Genomic DNA, 22,246 nt, shown 5'->3' on the forward strand with positions numbered 1-22,246 from the left:
ACTCTATCACACAAGTTTCGCTACAGTAGAGTCTATGTGTAGGCACGTAAGCTGCATGAAAACAGAACAACAACAACAAATTTGACCTACACGTGGATTTTTTATTGCGACCTCTGTGATATACATATCACCTACCCCGAAATCAATGTACACAGGAAGTGCAATAATCTGATCAATGAATCTCATATCATGTTATCATTTTGCCGCTTGGCCTTCAAGTGATAAATGCAAACTTGGAGTCCGAAATCCACGCAGTGTGTGGTCCCGGTATCGGCAGGTTCAAGGTGCAAGTAGAAATGGGTCAACCGAAAATTATGGTATGTACCTTAAAACGTCTAACCTTGTTCAGTTGTTCGTCTTATTTACTTGTAAGCTTGTTTGTTTCCTTGTTTTTTACGGCAAGAAGGTCAGAAGAAAATAATGATGTCAATTAATACCTTATTCTCATTTTACCCTTTTACCAAATAATATTTATTCCTGTGGATGTAATTTATTTAGGAAGTTATATTCAGGGTATATATTATGCATCATGTTTATTTTTCAACCACTGATACATTTTTTGATAGACTTTCCATCGATCAAATGAACATTAGGGGGAGAATTTCCCTTACAACTGCACCTTCAGCATGGGCAGTTGAGAGTCATATTTCACGACATGCACGTTAGGATTTTACAATGTCATGGTTACAATGACAAACTGCCTTTTCAATGCTACCTTGTCGTATGTTAGACACTTAAAAAAAAAAAGATACCGGTAACTTTGTATGGGAGTGAATGGGACATCTGCTACAAAGTTATCGAGTTACATGCATTTCCCTTTTTTTTTCCTCAACTCCTTTCCCCTGCGTTTCGCACATTAATTTTTCAGACACGATTCCAGTACAGATGACGCACGATTGTTGCACCATAGCTTTGTAAGAAAGCCTTCACAAAAACCACACAGGGCAAGGTTTGGTACTGCAAAAGTCAAGTTCGCGGATCTCTTTGACCTCCGTGCCATACACAGCACACAGTCCGAAGTCCGCACAAAATATCTTTTGCGGCGTCGGTACTGATAGCAGCCGATCGCTGCCCACTTGGGAAAACATTGCAAATCATTTACGCTTCTGTATCTGTATTAAGCGAATGTTTGATGGTGCGGAGCGAATATTCATCTTGAACTTGGTTCTGTTTAGTTTGAATTGAATCGAGCTTCGCTGCATGCGCATTGTCGAGTCGAAGTGTCTAGTATTAATTCAGCAAAAACTGACTCGTTTGTTTATCTACAGAAGTGTAGCTGTGCCTGAGGAGTGAGATGGATGCTGCTGCTCTACAATCCTCATAGCATTTAATTCAAAACACATTTTGTGGCGTCGGTGAGAGTATATGCGCAGGATAATACAGAGTCTATAGAAGAAGTGTAAGAGCGCTCAAGATTTTTGTTTTTTACTGTCGCCCAGACTAGACACGTACCGGGTGTGGCCAGCCACTTACGAAAGTCGTCACTATTAAGCAAGAGCCAGCGTTTCTGTCTCGTGCAGTGGTGTGGGAAAAGTTATGCCGACATAACGTGGTGTAATAGCGTTGTATTCATTGGGCTGAGACGGAATTACTGATTGGCTACCACCACAGCGAATATTGCGCTTGTTCCGATTGAGCCATCATACTCTATAAACGTACCTCATGGTCTGATGGTACAATTACACCAACAAGTGTTCTGTTCCGCTTCTGTTAAGGTCCCTTCGACATGAGGGCCATACAAAGTTCATAGTTACATAGCATTCGAAAAACACGATAAGGCATGGAGTGATCACTTTTGTTGTGAAGCTCATTTCGGAGCAGTTGAAGCTTATATATTGCATGTGCCTGTAGAGTCTGCCTCATCCTCAATCAATTTCATACTTTGTTGTTTGAATGCTGTAACGATAAATGATTTTAATTTTTTGTATTACTTGCGCAGTGTCAAGATGTCTTCTGGACAGTGGGACTGGTTTTGTGGAGAAAACTCCACGGTTGAGCAAGAAAACTTTTTGGACAGCACCTGCAAAGTGAACGCCAGCATTGTGATATCGCAGGTCATATTTGCCGTCGGCTTTCCTCTCATCCTGGTCGTCCTCCAGTGCTGCACATCGTACGGCAGCCTCCCGTCGTCGAAATACCTCTTTCGACTACCGGGCCACTCGTCGCGATGGGTCCTCACGTTCCTCTTGCTCGTCGTGTCGCTTGCGGCCCTTGCCGAGGGCATTCTTACCAACGACACTTTCTTGAAGAACTCGTTGCCGATGCAGCCGTACCTTTTCGTGCCCGGGGCAGTGATGACGATAGCCGTGATCACCTCCCTCGTCTTCTACCACTGGCTGGAGACGTGGCGAGTCAAGCACATGGTATGGCCGCTCCTCCTGTACTGGGTCGCGTCTCTTCTGACGTCGATATTCAAGATGATCCACCTCGAGCGACAAGGCCTGATCGATGTGCACGTGTTCGTCTTCGACGTCGCACTGGCCGCCATCGTCCTTTTTGCCGTCATGCTCATCGAAGAAATTGTCCTCATCCGTTCAATAGTAAGCTGCTTCATATTTTTAGGGAGGGGTGGGGGTGAAATGAAAGGAAATGAAATGAAACGTTTCGCCTATTTACTATAATTCATATAACTTTAATAATGATAATAATATCAATATCAATACTACTACTACTACTATTATTACTACTAATAATAATAATACTTGGATATATATCCCATGGATCGACATTAGGGGTGGCCCGGTAGGCCCATATTATAGCCACCACGTCGGGTCGCCAAATGTGTCTTTCGGTGGCCCGATAAAGGCACTTCAGATTCAAAATGGATTGTCATGTTTTTGTTTATTTCAGGTCAACTGAATTTCAGATGTCAAGATTTTAGTGGTCCGATCAAAGGGTCACTAAAATTGCTCCATATGCAGTCATACCTGTTCGTACCTAGGGTAGAGTTGACGATCGCTGTGGTCACCTCCCTCATATACATGCATAAATATACATATATAATATATACATGTATATATAATATATATATATATATATATATATACATAAATATATATAATAAGTGTGTGTGTGTGTGTGTGTGTGTGTGTGTTATTGTTGTATGCACTTTTGATTCAGGCTAACATAAATATGCTTAAGGTAAAAATAAGACACCTTTAGTTGTAGCTGTCGAAAACTTTTCATTTTTTTATTTCCAGTATAATTCACATTCATTGTCTTAACATCCTCATTTCTTCCTTTTCATATGAGTTGAAGATAGAAATGGAAACCAAATTTGTTACTACATGTATTTTGAGCATTGACCGCTTTCTTAGAACGGCACTCACTTTTTTTACGCCTTGTGTGATTCAACGTGATTTTAACACAAAGGTGTTCCTCGGTTACGACAACCCGCTGTACGCGACATCGGACAGTACCACGATGAAGAAGGACATGAAGTACCTCCACGATCACAGTACTATCCTGTCAGCCATGACGTACTGGTGGGCCAACTGGATCTTCAAAGTCGGCTTCAAACAGACCATCGAGCCTTCCATGCTGGGTAGCGTGCCTGACTGCCACACGTCCGAGTACAATCACAAGATATTCAAGGAGAACTTTTTGAAAGAAAAGGTAAGCCGGACATCTACGCTAAAATAAATGTCCGTAAAGTACATGATAGTTACATTCCTAATGCAGGTATACTCACCTTCGTAATGTAATTATATGTATGTGTGCGTGTGTGCGTGTATGCGTGTGTTTGAGTGTTTGAGTGTGTGTGAGTGTTTTACGCATGTGTGTATCTATTCTCATGTGTAAGAGTACAGTATCAGTAAATTAGGAAGCTCTTCTGTATGTATGATGTAAGACTGAAGAAAGATATGTCTTCCCCTAGATAGCATATCTCAGTCGCGCATGATTAGAGTGAAACTATGAACATGATGCAGAGAATGTATTTGTGTATAGCATTCCATTCTTTCTTCTTTTTTTTGGGGGGGGGGGGGAAGCTTCATTCTTAAAGTTAATTGACAGCCAAAATAAAGAACACAATTATGAATGAAAATTTGTCACAATTACATCGATAGGAATTTAACCTCCGGATAGAATTGAATTGAAAAATGACAAAATTGGATGATGAGGACGGTGTGGAAATCAACGGGAAAACATAATTATTTTCATCTTGATTTCACCACGATTGTTATTATCACCAATATGACATCTTAATTATTGACTATTACTGTCATTATCTCTGCCATCCTAATTATCATCATGGCTATGGAGAATTATTAATCATTTTAGTCGTTATCATCAGTAGGCCTACTCTATAAGTATCCATTAGCATCTACTAATACTCTATTGGTATCTCGGTCATTTCAAAACTAATTTCCATCGATTAAACTCTGAATTCCTCTGAGTAGAATTGTAATGCTCTTTAGTATTTTATAAGTTGTTTATAATCATCTCGGAAACAAGTATATCATTTAATTTGTTTTATCACCTAACTCGTATCTATGGCGTATTACAGGCTAGAGCGGACAAGGCAGGGCAAGAAATCAACATGTACCGAATCTACTGGAACACGTACGGGACACGATGGGTCACTGGAGGCGTGTTCAAGCTCTGCGCAGACTTCTCCGTGTACGTTGCTCCACTCTGCATCAGCGGCATCATTCTCTTCGTTACCGACACCCTGTACGGCTCCGATGACGAAACGGTGAGAAATGAGAAGACATTTCAAGTGGGTATCTCATTAGACTGGAGACTAGTTGGCTACCTAGTAGCGACTCGAGTCTCCCTGGTTGCGGAGACGTCTCCGTGACGTCTCCTGGAATGTAGCCGAATGTCCGGGGAGTCGCGAGAGTATCGAACATGCTCAATTTCTTTGGAGACGTCTCCGTGACGTCTCCGTGACGTCTCCGAGACGTCTCAACGACCTCACGTAGACTCATTTGCGACCTACACCGGGAACCCCGGGGAGACATCTCGGAGACATCTCGGAGACATCACAGGGAGGGCTCCACGGCTTCCGGACGAAGCAGTTGTCATCTTATTTGGAGACGTCTCTGAAGTCGCTCCGGAGCGTCCGTCTTCGTGAGAATGCAAGTCATTTTTTGGTCTCTCGAGTTGCACGAGTCGCGGCGATGACCAGTCACGACGAAGTCTCCTCCTTTGAGATACGCCATTTATGAAGAAAACAAAATCTACTTTCTCGTTGTTACTCCACAGTGTTTTATGACTATACATGATGATATCATTATCTCACTGACAACACCGGAAATCCCAGAAATTACGTGCCCTATATAATCGGTGCTCTTTCTATATATCTCTTATTGAATTTTAAGAAATTTGACGGACTGTAGCACAAAAGGGTATGGAGTGCAAACTGGCACTGAAATGAGCCAGTTAACAAGTAGTGAAAGGCATCAGTGCCCTGTTGCATAAAACCCTTACCGCTGGACTTACCGCTCCTTTCTAGCGGTAAGTCTTCAAATTAGCGGTAAATTTTATAATCCTTGATGCTGATTGGCTGTGACGCCTAATTTTGACGGTAGTTACCACTGAAATTCAATGGTAAGTTTTATGCAACGGGCCACAGGTTGCAATATTGTAAGGAAAGGCGTTATGGCTAGTCATTTAAACATCGTTGAACATGAGTATGATTATGATATAACTGCGCTACATCTTCATCTCATCTCACAGGTTGATGTCACTCCTTATCACGTGACCGCCTCGGAGTTTTTCTCCAATGGCTACGTCCTGGTGGGATGCATATTCATAGCTGCCCTGATGAAGGGACTTCTGGAGCAAGCCTACTTCTACTGGAATTTGATGGAAGGGCTTCACGTCCGTTCTGCTATCCAGGTCGGTACACATACAGACAGTCACGCCAGACACACAGACATACACACTGCACAGACACAAACACATACACACACACCTGCACAGACACACACGCACATATATAGGCCTACCAATACTACACAGACATGACAGGTAGTACAAGAAGACACACTTTTGATTTAAACCTGTGAAAGGACACACACAAAAAGAAAAAGAAATCCTCATCTTATCACCGCTGCAATAATCATATGAGCTGTACCATATCCCATGTACTACTATAGATGATGCCATTTAATATGACTTCCTTGAAAGTCGTTTTCGTCCTGTAATCATGTTGTCCAGGCGTGTTCGAGTTCTATTTTGTCATTTTTTTTTTCCACAGAGCATGGTGTACGAGAAAGCACTTCGATTGTCGACGTACGCAATGTCGGGAGGGATGATGACCATGGGCCAGATCACCAACCACATGTCCATAGACGCCACCAATGTCCAGTTCTTCTTCAACTATGGTGTCGAAATCTTTACAATACCAGTGAAGGTATCATTAGATACTGATGGCAGTCTATCTCCAGATCAGTTCTGATTTGACACTTGGTTCAGACAGTGAAGAAATGAGTGCACACTAAATGCTCTTCATGCAGACAATCGGGGATTTTATGCGGGTCGTTGCCTTGTGTTTTAGAGCAAAAACATGGTACTCTTCATTTATCTTCCGCCATGTGGAATCTGCTGTCTATATACTAAGTATCGGAAAGCTCTACCAAAAAACTTGTCTGGCTAGCGAGATTAGCTAGGATATCGACTAGTTTGGTACCATCTTGAGATCAAAGGGTGATGTAGAGCAATGGATACCGCTATTGCCCGATATATTTGTGATCGATGTTATCGAATCTAAAATATTCCGTAGCAACCACGATCGGGTATCGAAGCTCTGAAACTTTGGTTGATATTTCGCATTTCCGTCATATAGGGCCTACCCAACGGCAATCGTGTTATTTATGGCGGTCTTTCACGCATTTCTCATACATAAGTGTTTGCGTGGTGTGAGGGTCCTTACCTAGTGTTGATCGACTGTGATGTTTTCATGACCATAATTTATTACATCTCATTTGGATTGTTTCGGCAGTTAGAGACGTGTCTTAAATGACTACTAGATATTGCATTCTGCCACATACGTTGCTGATTCTAAACATCATTATCTTCGTCATAATAGCTATTACAATAGGAGTCTTTTCCATATCCAGGCCTTATCTCAAATAATTCATTTAACACACATTTATTACACACACACACACACACACACACACATACAAACAAATACACACAGAAAAGAAGAAACAGTTAATCAGCTATTACATTCAAATCTGTACGTTGCCCTTTTGATGAATTTTCGCATTTGGTCATCTCTTAGCGTATCACATGGCGCATTATTTTGTGCAGCCCTTTCCCTTTTTACGAGTTTTAAAAAAGCATTATTCTGATTTCCTTGTTGACTGATGTGCAAAAAAGAAAAGCAAAATCCTCATGAAACACTGATTAATTTATGTCTTGCATTTTTTTTTCTCTAGATTGGAATGACTCTGTACCTCCTCTACGAGCAGTTGGGGTATCCGTCACTTATTGGCGCTTCAGTCTTCATCTTCGTAATTCCTTTCCAACTGGTCCTTGCATGGTTGACGTCCAAGTATATCAAAGAAGTTCTGGTAAAAAAAAATCACGTAATAGGGTGAACAAAAAAAAAATCGACAAAGCCAGGTAGACAATAACCATTTCATTCCACTTGATTAAAATCATACATTTCATGTCTGATATTTCGTTCATTACAACGCAACGAAAAATATGAATTGAACATCTAGTCATCTCTGCCTTATAAACCAAAATACTTACGCAGTGGCACGCGTGAACGCAAAATGCTTTAAATGTCATAGTGCATGTTTGGTTGTTCCTTGTTTTTTTTTTTTTAATTGGGTACTCAACAAGCAGTTCACACACACAAATAGTACAGGTCTATACAATTAAAATGAAAAATGCAAACTTTTAAAAACGTTGCCTAGTGTTATCGTGCTTAGCAGCAATAAGGTATTCCGATTTATGCTTTAATTTGATAAAAGAAATGAGAATGATGAGAATGGAAACTGGAATTTTCTTTTCTAAACTTACAACGATGAAGGTAAAAGCGGGTACAAAAAAAAACTTAATGCAAAGATGGTCTTTGCTCAACCAAATATTTCTTTTTGGAAAGATAACAATTGTGCTCCTCTCTTTTCACTTTTGAGTTTAAATACTTTTCTGAACATTTCCATAAAGGGATAATAAGTGCACAATAAAAACGGAAATGTTCAATGGAATCTGACATCTGATTGCATAAACTGCATAGGTCATTCTCTGATCTTTTCATCTTGTACAAAAATCGCTCGTGGCTATAGCGTTGTAAAATCTCTTGAAATAAAAGGATTTCAATTGTATTGCAATTGCACATTTGAAATTATTCTTGTGGATAACGGACCATTCTTCACTACTTAGATTTTACCGAAATTTACATTCCACTTTCTACATCATTCATGGGGTAAAAGAGGTTTAATGAAGAGTGAACAGGCAAATTTTGAAGGTTGTTAGCACTCAATAATATTTCCTTTAATCAGTCATATGGGCATTTTTATCGTTCGACCACAATCTATACAAAGGGTTTACCATTATTAAAGAATTGAACTTCCTCTCAACTCGAATTGGAATATAAAATTCCAACAGACTCTAAAAATTCTTTAAAGCGATTATTATTAATTACATCCTGTATTAATTCCTCTAATACCTTTATTATACCAGACGAGATAATATTTTGTTTTGTTTTGTTGTTTTCAAACAACTGTTCTTGTTATACCAGAACCATTGACAACAAAGTTGAGTTCAAGTTTGTTAATATTCTTTGACTTAAGCACTCGCCAAGATCTCAAAGTTTTTGTAAGTTGAAAATTAAGAGTTTAGAGAACACTTACGGGAGCTTGTGCTCCAAATAAGATCATGAAATCACGATATTCAGTGAAATTTTCTTCTCGTTTCCATTCACTATCCCCAACTATGAAAAGTATTATCTAAAATAAATTTGACCCACACAGATTTCCGATATCAACCATTTTCAAACCACATTGCTTAGCATGTTTTCCGCCGGAATAATCCTACTCATTTTAGTTTCACTTTCTATAACTTATTTGTTTCATCATCAAATATACACGAATGAAATCATTAATGAAAATCTAAAGAGTGAGTATGTAAATCAGCATGAGCAATGAGTATACTTGTGTACGGTGTATGGAGATATCTCTTTGTATTTGGGCTCTGTGTTGCGCTGTTTGTATCATACAGTTGCTGATATTGTGTCTGAGAGTTTATGAGTTTACTTTCGTGCATATGGGTTTCTGATGTATTCATCTGTTCTAACTGAAACATTTCTTGTTGATCTTCAATCCCCTCAGCTTCGTTCCGACCAGCGCATGAAGTTTTCTAATGAGATGCTTCAAGGAATTAAGATCCTGAAACTTTACGGCTGGGAACGTCTCTACTGTGAATCTGTAAAGGACACAAGAAAGGACGAGTTGAGCAAGCTTGTCAACGTCTTCATCATTCAGGCTGTGAATTGTAAGACCCATAAGCCCATTCGATTCCGTAAAATTATCTGTTCTCAAATCAAAAGAGAAAAAAAACACAAGAAAATTAGGGAGCAAAGACAATAATAGTAGATTTAAGACTAGATTTAAAACGCATCATCTAACAGTTTTCAAAACCTGCAGGGTGATAACAGTAAAAATTTTATTTTCCTCGATCGATTTGATATCTGCTGTCTGTCATGTATTCCAAATGGTTTCTTCTGGTCTGATTACAGCTATAACGTGGTATCGTAATCCTTGACACTTCCATATTGAGGCAGTAACCTGCAGCTCTCCTTTAAGAGCAGATTTTGCTTTGTGTTGAGAATCGCTTAATTTTCTCTCTCCTATATAGTTGTTGTCAACCTTGGAGTTCCGATCACTGTGAATCTGGTGGTAAGTTGTAAGTTCCTGTCAGATAACCCTGGCGTGAGTGGAAAATGTGACATCCGATGTGCCTAATTCTTTTTTCTTCCACATCGAGTGGTATGGTTTTTCCAGACTGCGGAAAGCTGATGAGGCAAAACAATAGTTGACATATCAAAGACGGAATAAAAAGGGGGGAGGGGGACATATCATAAAACAATATATCTATCATGCTTCTTAAAAGAATTACATATATTTCTTTTTAATGTCTTTGACCAATACAATCATGTTAAGAGAATTATGACGTCAATTGTAGCCTATATGTTGTGTGTCCGTGGTGAATATTAATTGATTATAATTTTAACATATTGAATATACTGAAATACTTAAATTAGGTGTGCAATCTCGACCCTGATGTCTCTGTCAAAGGCATTCCCCCACCAATCATGTTTGGAATTTTTTAGTACTTATTCGCAGTGTTCACCTTGTTTTTACTGTTTGATACCAGAATTAACTTTCAAGTTGTTTTCGTTGTGTGTAAATAACTCATTACTTTTATGGCTAAACCATGACCTGCAACAAAATGTAAAATGGCCTATTCTTCTTGCGGCCATGTATCTGTCACGTTCACACACCTTTCGCCTGTCTGCCATTTTCACTATCCTTCTGAAGTCATTCAGCATTTATACAGCCATCACTGGCGAAGTTCTTTCTCCCGACGTCGCCTTCTCTTCGCTCTATCTCTTCAACTCCCTCGTGGACCCGATGTTCGTTTTCCCTTACGTCATCAGTCTCTACGTCAGCTCACACATTAGCACAAAGCGCGTGAAGTTCTTCCTCGTCGCTCCGGAGGTCGAGGGAAGGGAACCCCAAACTGCTCACCATCAAGACAATAATGGGTCGAACAAGGTATTTCTCTCACTTCGCAAAACAAGAAAGAGAAAGAGCGAGAGATAGAGAGAGAGAGAGAGAGAGAGAGAGAGAGTGAGGGAGAGGGGGGCAGGGAATTAAGCTAAGACTATTGTAGTTCATTTAGTTTACCCTTTCCTTTATGAATACTTGGACAGCTATGATCGAGGTTGATAGCTATCATTAAGTACAGTGAAACAAAGGCAACGGTTACTGTTTGGAACGCAGTACTCATGTACTTATCAAAGCGTTAATTTTTGACTTATTAGTCGACACTTTCCTGTAAAAAGATGTGATCACAAGCTTCATGGATGAACATAGAAATAGGAAAAGAAATTAAATGAAAGGTAGTGATTACATGTCAGTCCTAAAATCTTAGAAAGAACGATAAAAAAAAATCCAATGATAAAATCGGATTGTCAGACGGAGCAGGCCTAGCCCAGTGGATGTGGAGAAAGCTGGCGAAATAATGTCGCCCTTAAGAGTTTGGTTTACACTTTGTAGATCCCAAATCTGAAATGTTTGTGTATGTGTTATTTCAGGATATCGCTGAGAAGCAAAATACTAGGCAATCCTATCGGGACTTGAGGCGGTCATCAATGGACGGAGAAGCGAACGGATACACGCCGTCACTGTTGGCAGAAAACCCTGCCATGAAGACCTACGGAGCGATGGACAGCTCTCCAAAATCTTCGGGATCGACGTTACCGGAAGGTGTTGCAATCCAGGTACGTTTTCTAAGCGCATCGGTGAAAATATTCCGCTTTTAATCTCCAACGAGTATAATCATTAAGCGATATGAACAGATGTTTATACAGTGCACTCCCGTTACAACGAACACGGTTATAACGAAATTTCGTTATAACGAAGTAAATCTTCTGGTCCCAAAATTATCACCATTAAAGTCTGTGGTACAAAATTCGCCTATAACGAACACGGTTATAGCGAAATTTCCGTCATAACGAAGTCTTTTCCGAGCGCCACAGACAAAGAAAAACAAAAGAAATGTGCTCCGTTATAACGAAATGCGAATTGCTTTCGAAAATACGTAGCGGAACAAGCATTTATAGCGTCTCTGCATGGGTGAATGCTTCACACCACTGTGTGTTCGCTCCTTGTGTCACGCACAGTTTCTGAGGGGAACTTGCGTTTATTATTGTAATACAGTTATCCCATCACATTTCACATAGCTTTCCAGTGTATGATGAGTATTCAGCAAACAGAATATGACATATATACATGGTTTCATTGTTTTTGTTATGTATTGTATTTGTTCGGTTATAACGAAATTTCGTTATAACGAAAGAAAACTGCCGGTCCCGAGCATTTCGTTATAACGGGAGCGCACTGTATATAGAAAGAGAGTTGTGCACATTCTCTATGACTGTGTCCATGGTTACAATACTTAAAACTCAAACTAAAGTTTATAACGAAGGCGTCAGGGCTACTGAGCTCAGTCTGTATTATATGCCACAGAATCATGCACTTAGCTTTAATAAAATCCGTTGGTTATATTGAGTTGTGCCATCTGCACGAAATCATATTCATATATGGACGTACACGGTCCTCATAGATTGATACAATCTAGTATAGTATACCCTATACAGTGATTGTAGATGAGTTGATGAGACTGTTTGCACTGTTACTGTGTCATGATGGCAGATGGTTTATTGTGACTTACATTATGATGTACGCGTGTTCAAACAAGTGATGTACCCCATGATAGGTAGAAAGAGTGTTTTCCTCATGATCGTTATTAGTATTCTTAAGTTTGTTTGAATATTTCTGTTTTCGCGCTTATAAAAGCATCAAGAGTAAACCTGTAAGTAAAATTGTAAATCTAGCTGACGTGGGTCACCGTCCGTCCGTAGCAAGCGTGAAATGTCAGCTTAAAGTAGTTTCATTTATTAATCCACATTAACTTAGATTTCGAACGGTTATTTCACGTGGGATCCGGACTCGGAAGAGCCAATCTTACATGACATCAATGTCGACATACCAGAAGGTAAGAGATCTAGTTAGTGACTTGATAGAATTCAATTCCGATCTTCTCTTTTTATGCCTCCGCCACGAAGTGGTGCCGGAGGCATTATGTTTTCGGGTTGTCCGTCCGTCCGTCCTTCCGTCCGTCTGTAATGAATTTTGTGGACAGGGTAACTATCAAAACCTTTTGAGGTATCCTAATGAAACTTGGCATGTATGTGTATTAGGGGGTGAAGTTGTGCCTATCAACTTTTGAGTGCACATGCTAAAGGTCAAAGGTCAAAAGGTCAAGGTCAAATGCTTAAAATTTCACTATTTCCCCCATATCTATGCAATGCCTGAAGATATTTTCTTGAAACTTAGTGTATACATGTATTACCCAATTAAGATTCTCTGGTGAAAGTTTGAGGTCATGAGGTCAAAAGGTGAAAGGTCAAAAGGTCAAGTAAAATGTTAAAATTTCACTTTTTTCTCTTTATCTTGGAAATTGTTCAAGGTATCTTTATGGAACAAAATATAAATGCATGTACTGACTGGCAGTGGTTATCTAGGGAATTTGGGGTTCATGGGGTCAAAGGTCAGGGGTCAAAGGTCAAGGGTAATACTTCAAAATTGTACTATTTTCCTTATATTTATGCAATGCCAGCAGGATTATTTTTTTTTAAACTTGATGTATGCATGTATAACCCATTAGAGATTCTCTGGGATTTTTTTTTTTTTTTGGCCAATAAGGTCAAAGGTCAAAGATCAAGTGAAAGTGCTGAACTTACTTCTTTCTCCATATCTCGGAAGTGGCTCAAGTTATCTTTAAACTTAGTATATATTTATGTATACCTGCCTGACAGTGATTCTCTTATGAATCAAAGGCCAGATGAAAATGATAACAATTTACTATTCAATACAGAAATTGCACTTTTTTTCCATACCTTGAAAATTACTCAAGTGCGTAAACTTATGAAAGGGTCAAAGTCGAAGTTAAAGTTCTTAAATCCCCAAATATACATGCTCTCCTATTCATCCAATTAAACATAGGTCAAGGAAGGTGAACATTCAACACATTTGTGACAAACATGTCATTTTAATATTTTGCCAATTTTGTGAAAATGTAACCACACATTGTCCACATGTACTATAGACCTATTAGGAGAATCATGCATTATGGCGGAGGCATACCTGTCGCCATAGCGACATTTCTAGTTCTCATATGTTATCATGGTTACTGGTTAGCTGAAAGACCAAAATGAAGAATTTGCTTTCAAGTGGTGAGTATATTAATCTATGAAACAATCAAGCAATCAATCAAACAAACAAACCTTTGTTCTTATACGCACATATTATATGCACACATACGAACAAACATACATAATCAAATGACAAATTAGACATATACCTATACACAAATACATTGTGATCACCCCCGTCCTTTCGACTGGAAGAATTTCAGGGAGGATCCCTATGGAGCTATTAAAAGGGCATTAGCTTTTATTTTTTTTTCCCGATTTTCAATTTCTTTGTAAATGGTAATATGGTAATTGGTAATTAATCAATAAGGATGGCTGAAACCATGTAGGCAATATGAACTTTGCTATCCAAAAACAAGTGAATCTCAGGAAATGTGCAGCAATCACGATTTTACAAGACGTTAACTTTTCTTCCAAGATCTTATTGCATTTAGCTACATTAATCACCTCGTAATTAATGCATCCTACTCACAAACACTTTATGCAGATTGGTATATCCTGACTAGGTTTGGCCAGCAACTTGAATATACCACACACTATCTTCCGATACCAAAAATACCCCTCCAAAAAAAAAAGCAACAGCAACAACAACATCCACAACAATTATTTTAAAAAACTCCGCAATAGGAAAACAAAATACCGAATTAGTATGTTGGTTTTCAGATGGCGTAATCTCTGAGAAACTTATGTTCGCTTCGTCTACATATAGATATATCTTTGTCTATAATATCTCTCAAACTTTTTTATATCCATATCTGTGCAATATTCTCCGGGTCATTTTTAAAAGGCAAACTGACCATCATCGTGGGTACGGTTGGGAGCGGAAAGTCGTCCATCCTCCAAGCCGTACTGGGAGAAATGACGACACTGAGGGGCAGGATACAAATACGGTAAGGACTTAAAGCCCGTCGTCGAATGCATTATAATTTATTGGGAACCCAGATCATCGATATAACTGAGTATAATTCTTTATTTTTAATAGAATGACTGATATTACTTCTTTTTAAAAAGGAATATTCATTTGATTTCATGTGATAATTCATTATTTCATAAATCATAAGAATTCTCTTGAATGAGTGTAAAACAGGCAAATTGAATTTTAAGCAAATTTACATACAGCATTGTAAAAAAGAAAGATCATTTGTATATAACCAAAGTAGATCAAATATAGTCTGCCCTTCGCCAGCAAATTCCTTCTCACCATCCATCTCCACCGGTTCACCTTTTTACAAGGAATAAACAGACCACCCCCTACACACACACATAAACACACATTACCAAACATCTTACAGCCTTACATTATTAATGTAAAGTAGATGCAATGTACCATTAATACGTTATATATTCTAACAATCGAAATTCTTCTTTTAGCCTGCATACACTTTATATACACAACTATTGCACAATAAAGGGAACAGAGAAGATGTACAGAAAGAGAGAAAAGAAATTATCAACCTGTATACCTTTCCCATTTCAGCATGTACATTCCTAAATTCATAAATTTATGAAACGTTCCTGACCAATCTGTTCGCAGGGAAGGAGCGAAAATAGCACTTGGTCAACAAAAAGCTTGGCTGGTGAATTGTTCCCTCCGGGACAACGTTACTTTCGGTGAGCCGTATGACAGTGACAGGTAAGCCTGACTTTATAGGAATAAAAAAGAGAGAAAAAGGAGTGGATAAGTTAATTCAAAAGTTCGTTCATTTTGCGTTTTTGTAAAGGATAGTCACGATGAAATAATTGAAGCCGTCTCAGCTTCAATTCATTTCGATTCTTCAGTGCTTTATTGTATGTGAAAATTTGTCAAGCGCATGGGTAACTTTTTCAACAAAATGTAATGAGCGCGTGCGTTGGGTTGTGATTTTTGCTACATCCCAATTGGATATTAAGAAAATGCAATGAACTAGGCGGTCTGAAGAAAATGTTGCATTATTGGCATCTCCCGATTTCCTTTGTATTGCTTTCTCTACAAACTGGCCGTCTTCATGCTAGCGACATAGGTGTAATCTTCCCCTTCCTCTTTCGTTTGACGGTTTAACGGTTACATTTCACGTTTCTATAGGTACCGAGAGGTAATCGACGCATGCGCACTAACGGCTGACATCGAAATGCTTCCGGGTGGAGACAATACCGAAATCGGTGAGAAGGGTCTCAATCTGAGTGGTGGACAGAAGCAGCGCGTCAGCGTGGCGAGAACGATGTACTCTGGACGAGACATTATCATATTGGTAATAATATTCTTACGTCATTGTAAAGTGTAAACTGTTCAATTACAATATTACTTCGTCATCCTATACCCTCTTCCCTTCAATGTTCGTCAAGCGACCACATACACTAATCATGAACTTTTAAATTCATAGATTCTCTGTCAAGTTACGAGATCCTTTTGATTTCACCATCATCCACTAATCGCACCACTTATTTTTGAACCGTCCTCCCTTCTCTCATTAGTTCTGACTTCCTTTTTTACCTGTCTCGTCCATACTTTCTCTCCCATCCCATACTTCTTTTGTACTATTTTTCACTTTTACTTTCCTATCCGTCTCTTCTAACTTATACATAATCGTATACATTTTCATCGTTTTTCTATAATAATTATGTCCTTACTTGTTTACTTTTACCCCTGTTTCTTTTATTTTTTCACAGGATGACCCTCTGTCTGCCCTTGACATGCATGTTGGAAGTCATCTATTCGAGAGAGGAATCTTGAAAATACTGAAGAAGCGCAAACAGACTATCATTCTCGTCACGCATCAGCTACAATACCTACCGGAAGCTGATAAGGTTTGACTTTTTTGCTATTGAGGTTTGGCTATAGTAATAATTGTTAGCCTCATAATAGCTGCGATGTTATACTATTGAAGCTTATTCAAGAAGACGGTTTCAAATAGGGAGACAAATTGAAGAAACTCACACCTGAACCTTCATTCCTCTGAATAACATCTTGCTTTCATTTAATATGCCTTGTCCGCCTTGGACTACTTAAACATAACGAAGTCGGAATTTTGGAGCTTGGGTATTTGTTCCATGTTCATCGTGTCACTGCGGGCAACAAGGGACAGCCTAGTGGTAGTGTCGCTGCCCCGAAAGCAGTAGATTACAGGTTCGAGTCCTACTGGTTCCTTTTTCCGACACGTTTGTTAATTTACAGATCAGCTGTTGCGATCTTAAAGGGATCGTATAGTTTTGGTTGAGACCTAACTTCATATTCTGATATATTTGGTGAGATAATGAGAAGACTCACAGTTATGAAATATGAAAGAGCATGTAATTCCATGAGGAATTCAACGTTTATTTGATGAAAATCGGTTTTGAAATGGCTGCATCCAAAACAGAGCAATCCTAATAAAATATGGGACCCACCTTTTATTACAATAGCTTTGTTTTACTTTGTTTTTGGATGTTTCAGCCATTCCAAATCTGATTTTCATCAAATAAACTTTAAATTCCTCTTAAAATGGTATGCTCTGTAGTATTTCACAAATGTTTTCTTGGTATCTCGCAAAAAAGTTAAAAGCCCAATTCTCATCTCCACCAATACTGTACCATCCCTTTAATTTCATTTGTAGAGGGAGACAAATTGAAGAAACTCACACTAAAACGTACTTTCTTTTTATCTGTAGATCCTCATCATGAAGGATGGTCGAATTCTTCACCAAGGAGATCCGGACGATATAAACCAGGCTGACCCATCCATTATGGCCGAGTCGCAGAGGGCACTGAAAGTGATGACCGAATCGGAGGCCGAATTGTCTGGTGGCGAGTCCCAAGCCACCCTGGAGGAGAGGAGATCGTTGAAGAAGCAGATCTCTCAGCTTTCTGCGTCGATGAAAACTGCAGAAGATAAAATCGATGAAGGTAATTGCCTATAAAGAATTACGATTGGAGGATGTGCAATGTTTCACTCTAAACTGGTTTGAACATGATTTCGTAGTCATAGTAAGTCCTTTAGGTTTAATTGGGGTGTTGTCTTTGTGAGTGTGTGTGTGTGTGCTTGTGTGTGCGGTTTTGTTTATTTATTTATTTATTTTTTATTTTTTTTTTATTTTTTTATTTTTTTTTTGGGGGGGGAGGGTCTTTCCTGAATATCGTCACATTGATATTTCGATGAATGTTTGAGGCTTATTTGCTTTCTCTGAATTGACTCAACCTATAAGCCCTACTTAAAAGCTAGCGCGGACTTGTGGAGGTTCCTGCTGTTCCTATGAACACAGTCAATGCCCAGCTTTCTGTAGCAATGAGCTTCCACGGCTACAATAACAGCGCGTGTAGTTTAAAAATGTAGTTGTGGTGTTATGTTCCGGTGTTTGCTGTGTTTAAGGTGATTCTAAAAGACCTAAATCAATTACTAATTATTATTCAATGTTAAGTGTAAGATAAATGGCCCATGGTTTTTCTACGTGGTAAGTTATCAAATTTTTGTTATGAATTGGGTGTTATAATTTAATGTAAATGTTTAATCTTGTGTAGAAAAGGTTTCAATTTTGCGGCTCCAATGAGTTTTGTTAAGCTCACACTCACCACAAGCTGTAATTTTAATGTATTGCAACGTATTACCAGACTTGTGAAAAGGGCAAGTGAACATAAAACTAAGATTTACATTATGCAGAAATGAGTTTATATTAATAAGTCCGTGTTCTTCGCACAGAGGTTGAGTGCGGTGCAACAGTGAAAAAAACAGTGCCATTATAGATAATACAGCATAATTATACTGTGAAAGAACGAGAACATCAGTAGGATTCTAGGTGGTTGAATAGTTCAATTATTGACGATGAGCTAAATTTGGAGACGGCGATACTAGTCAAGTTCAAGCTCGTAGTGGAGTATGGGGCGCCAAGTGTCACATAGTCCCTTTCATATCACGAAATCAGTCATTTTTCGTTGGCTTTGTTTTTTTTTCGTTGACAAGTGACGACGTCAATTTCTTGACGAAATTGTTATTTCGTTGTCAAAATTGTAATTTCGTGACGAAGATGACGTTGACGCTTGTCAACGAACAAACAATTTTGTTCCAAAAATGTCATTTCGTGATGAGACTGTCATTTCGTGACGAAATGACCGATTTCGTGACGAAAACAATGTGACACTTGGCACCCCATTCTTGACTATGAGCTTATCATTGAAGCTAAGGATAAGCATCTGAATGTGATTAACGAGAATTAAGTCTTAATTGATACAGCCGTATCGAAATGTTCCTATTTCACTGCTGTAGATGACGTAAGAGGCAAACTGGTGGTCAAGGAGGACCAGGAGACCGGATCCGTGTCCTACGAAATCTACTTCTTCTACCTGAAAGCCATGAATTACGTGGTTGGCATCACGGCGGTGCTCACTGTGCTGGCAGGGTGCGGCTTTGAAATCGGAACTAACTTTTGGCTGGCCACGTGGTCCGAGGCTAGTTTGGAGACTAACAATACTCAGGTAAAAGAGGATACATTGTAAGTATGAGACGCCAAAATGTAGTGTTTGCCTGATGGGTGGTCACCCACAATGTCATGTACAAGCAGATAATATGAATTATGATATACATTATATACACGCGCGCGAGAGCGTACACACGCACACACACACAGACACACCACTCACTCTCGTTCACACACATACTCACATAGACATACACATACACATTAAAAGTTTTCCCATGATTACATAATTTTGTTCTTGAAATGTTAATTGACTAAACGAAGTCTTGTAGAGTTTAATCCGCATATGCTACGTCAAACTTTGGTCAAAATCATACGTTTTGGATGATTTACCGGCCTGGTATAACATTACCAGGACACTCGTCAGGTATTCGATTTGCCATTCAACTGCTACGTACATCGGGCAGTATGAAGTATATGGAAATTCTCATTTTTATGTCAATTTTCGGACTAGGTCACAATTATGGCTCTGACGTAACCCCTAACGCTCATATTTTTTCTGTATTAATCCCTGTGTCCTATAGGATGTTCTCGACGACACGAACTATTACATATCGATCTACGCCGCACTTTCGGGATGCAATGTATTTTTCAAAATTGTATCCGTGCTCTTCCTCACTGCTGGTGTGTACTACGCTTCAAAGAATTTGCACTTTGAGATGCTCGACAACATTATCAGAGCGCCAATGAGGTACGTTTCAGTCATGTAATGTTATTGTCTTACTTATTAATGTTATTCTTTTTCAGTGATAGTATGCTGTGTTCTTCAATTGAGGGCCCCGCCAGCATTACAGCATTGCAAGGTTCCATTCTAAAGACATACATAGAGACACAGAAACCATGGTAACAACTAAAGTTTCCATAGGGTGATGCCGTTTCGACAACTTTTGATATGATGTCAGACATAAGTAGTGGTGCCTGATAGCTGATTGGTTGTTTCAACGACAGGTGCTATCTTACCAAGTTTCATCATGAAGTCGTTAATGCAGCGTTGTGTAATGGAGATCGTGGTAAAGTTAGATCCAACATTTCACTTTCTGCTCTGAATAATCCAGTCATGCAAACGAGATGTAAACAGACGTATATCATCTAATATTTCCAATCTTTCACACATCACAGATTTTTCGACACGACCCCAACAGGACGGGTATTAAACAGATTCTCCTCGGACACACAACTCATTGACCAGGTATCGTTTGAACATAATTATTATCACCTCGCCTCGGGGAGGGGACGTACTGGTACCCGAGGCAGACCACGGACCTACTGTATCCCTAGAGTCTAATGCTGCGTTCACACCATGTTCCTGGCGACCACGGCAGTCATGTCCGAAATGTGTACATCGCGCCGTGGGTGCATCAGGGACTTAGTACCGGTAGTTACTTTTCACACTGTCTTGAAATAAAGCAAAAATTAAACACACGACAAAGGAAATGTCCAAATTAGGCTCCGATCGTATAAACATCGGGCCATGCATGAAGGCATAACATTGAACCATCGTACAACCGCCGGTCTGCGGAGCTTCTCAGGCTCCAGCAGCAATTTCGTGAGCGGAGGCAAATTCTTCTTGCGCACATTGTCTTTTCTTTGTGTTTCGTTCTGGTAAACTTTTCAATAAAGTTTCACATCATCATGTAGCCTTCGTATGTGGTGCCATTGTGTGACCTTCTGTACTTTCTTTGCTGTTGATTAGCTTTTGACCCTGCTCGAGACAAACTTCCCACGAAATTAAAAACTCCATCATTATTCGTACCTGCCATCTTATATCAAGTTCGGGACAGTGTGACGTCACTCTTCCGAAGACTGAGACGGGCCGTGAGCAGAATGATCAAGACCTAACAAAGTTGAATACGGAGAGAAGAAAATAATAGACAAAATCGCATGATGCACTACATTTTGGATAATAGGGGCTGCCGAGACCGCCGTTAACATGGTGTAGACGTATCGCGTAAAGAAATCAGAGCTAGGTTGTTACAACACAATACTTTTATGCGAAAAATCGGTACCCTATACATGCCATTACTTTTGGTCTCATTTCAAAGAAGGTAAAATAGTGAAAATTCATGTGTAGGTCGATGGAAGACCTGCCGAAAGATGAGATTATCGACTCCATTAATTTGGTTGTATTGTTACGAGTGATACTATTATCTTTGTACAAAACACGTGAAACTAGACAATCTTGTCACTTTCTAACAAGACATGTTCCATTGGAAGTTTGACAAATTTGATTGTGTGATTTTGCTCTATTAATCAAAGTAATCCTGACTATTGATATGGAGTGACATGTGCTTAAAATAAAATGTAAGCTAATCGATAGGGGAAGAAACCGGTTTCGATATCATTTGGATGAAAAAGTAATATACAAGTACGAGATGAATGTCTGTCTCAATGTCTTTGTCGACCGTCCTCTTTACAGCGTCTCATTCAGACTCTTCGAATGTTTCTCAACCTCGGTTCCATGGTCCTTGGCGTATTCGCTGTCATCATCTCCGTCGAAGTCTTCTTCATCTTCTTCATCATCCCCGTCGGCATCGTCTTCTTCATACTGGCCGTCTACTACGTGACCACGTCTAGGTAAAGTGGGAGAATTAAGACATTACACGTTATTACCCTCATTTCAGTTCGGTTCGGTTCAGTTCAGTTTTCATTTTTTTTTCCCATCCAGGAAGGAATGAACAAAATATGTAATACAAAGCATACTTAAAACAATCACATAGTTTGATTAATTTCAATGAAGGAAAAAAGAAATACAAAACGAAAGTGCACTCGCATAGTATAAGATATGATATAAGTAGTATAACTGAGAACATCTAGGCATGCTTTGGAGGATAACAATAAAGTAGGTACGGAAGATTATCTA

At 39.2% G+C, this 22,246-nt stretch overlaps 1 protein-coding gene across 1 annotated transcript in view; it reads left to right on the forward strand.

Annotated features, from left to right (window-relative positions):
* Positions 1-1,361: 1,361 nt before the first annotated feature.
* The window catches only part of LOC139732129 (ATP-binding cassette sub-family C member 9-like), a 34,350-nt gene continuing 13,465 nt past the window's right edge, over positions 1,362-22,246 (forward strand). The window contains exons 1-21 of the mRNA XM_071643001.1: positions 1,362-1,399; positions 1,940-2,540; positions 3,373-3,615; positions 4,508-4,696; positions 5,683-5,844; positions 6,206-6,361; positions 7,392-7,526; positions 9,294-9,456; positions 9,820-9,860; positions 10,503-10,739; positions 11,282-11,467; positions 12,666-12,744; positions 14,751-14,853; positions 15,498-15,596; positions 16,026-16,191; positions 16,610-16,747; positions 17,587-17,821; positions 19,176-19,384; positions 19,911-20,077; positions 20,506-20,575; positions 21,803-21,960. Of these exons, the coding sequence (XP_071499102.1) occupies positions 1,947-2,540; positions 3,373-3,615; positions 4,508-4,696; positions 5,683-5,844; positions 6,206-6,361; positions 7,392-7,526; positions 9,294-9,456; positions 9,820-9,860; positions 10,503-10,739; positions 11,282-11,467; positions 12,666-12,744; positions 14,751-14,853; positions 15,498-15,596; positions 16,026-16,191; positions 16,610-16,747; positions 17,587-17,821; positions 19,176-19,384; positions 19,911-20,077; positions 20,506-20,575; positions 21,803-21,960 (3,530 nt within the window). The 5' untranslated portion in view covers positions 1,362-1,399; positions 1,940-1,946. The remainder of the gene's footprint in view (positions 1,400-1,939; positions 2,541-3,372; positions 3,616-4,507; positions 4,697-5,682; positions 5,845-6,205; positions 6,362-7,391; positions 7,527-9,293; positions 9,457-9,819; positions 9,861-10,502; positions 10,740-11,281; positions 11,468-12,665; positions 12,745-14,750; positions 14,854-15,497; positions 15,597-16,025; positions 16,192-16,609; positions 16,748-17,586; positions 17,822-19,175; positions 19,385-19,910; positions 20,078-20,505; positions 20,576-21,802; positions 21,961-22,246) is intronic.

The sequence above is a fragment of the Diadema antillarum genome, unplaced genomic scaffold (assembly GCF_040938485.1).
Source record: "Diadema antillarum isolate AM-2024a unplaced genomic scaffold, OU_Dant_1.0 seq00000400_RagTag, whole genome shotgun sequence".
Lineage (NCBI taxonomy): Eukaryota > Metazoa > Echinodermata > Echinoidea > Diadematoida > Diadematidae > Diadema > Diadema antillarum.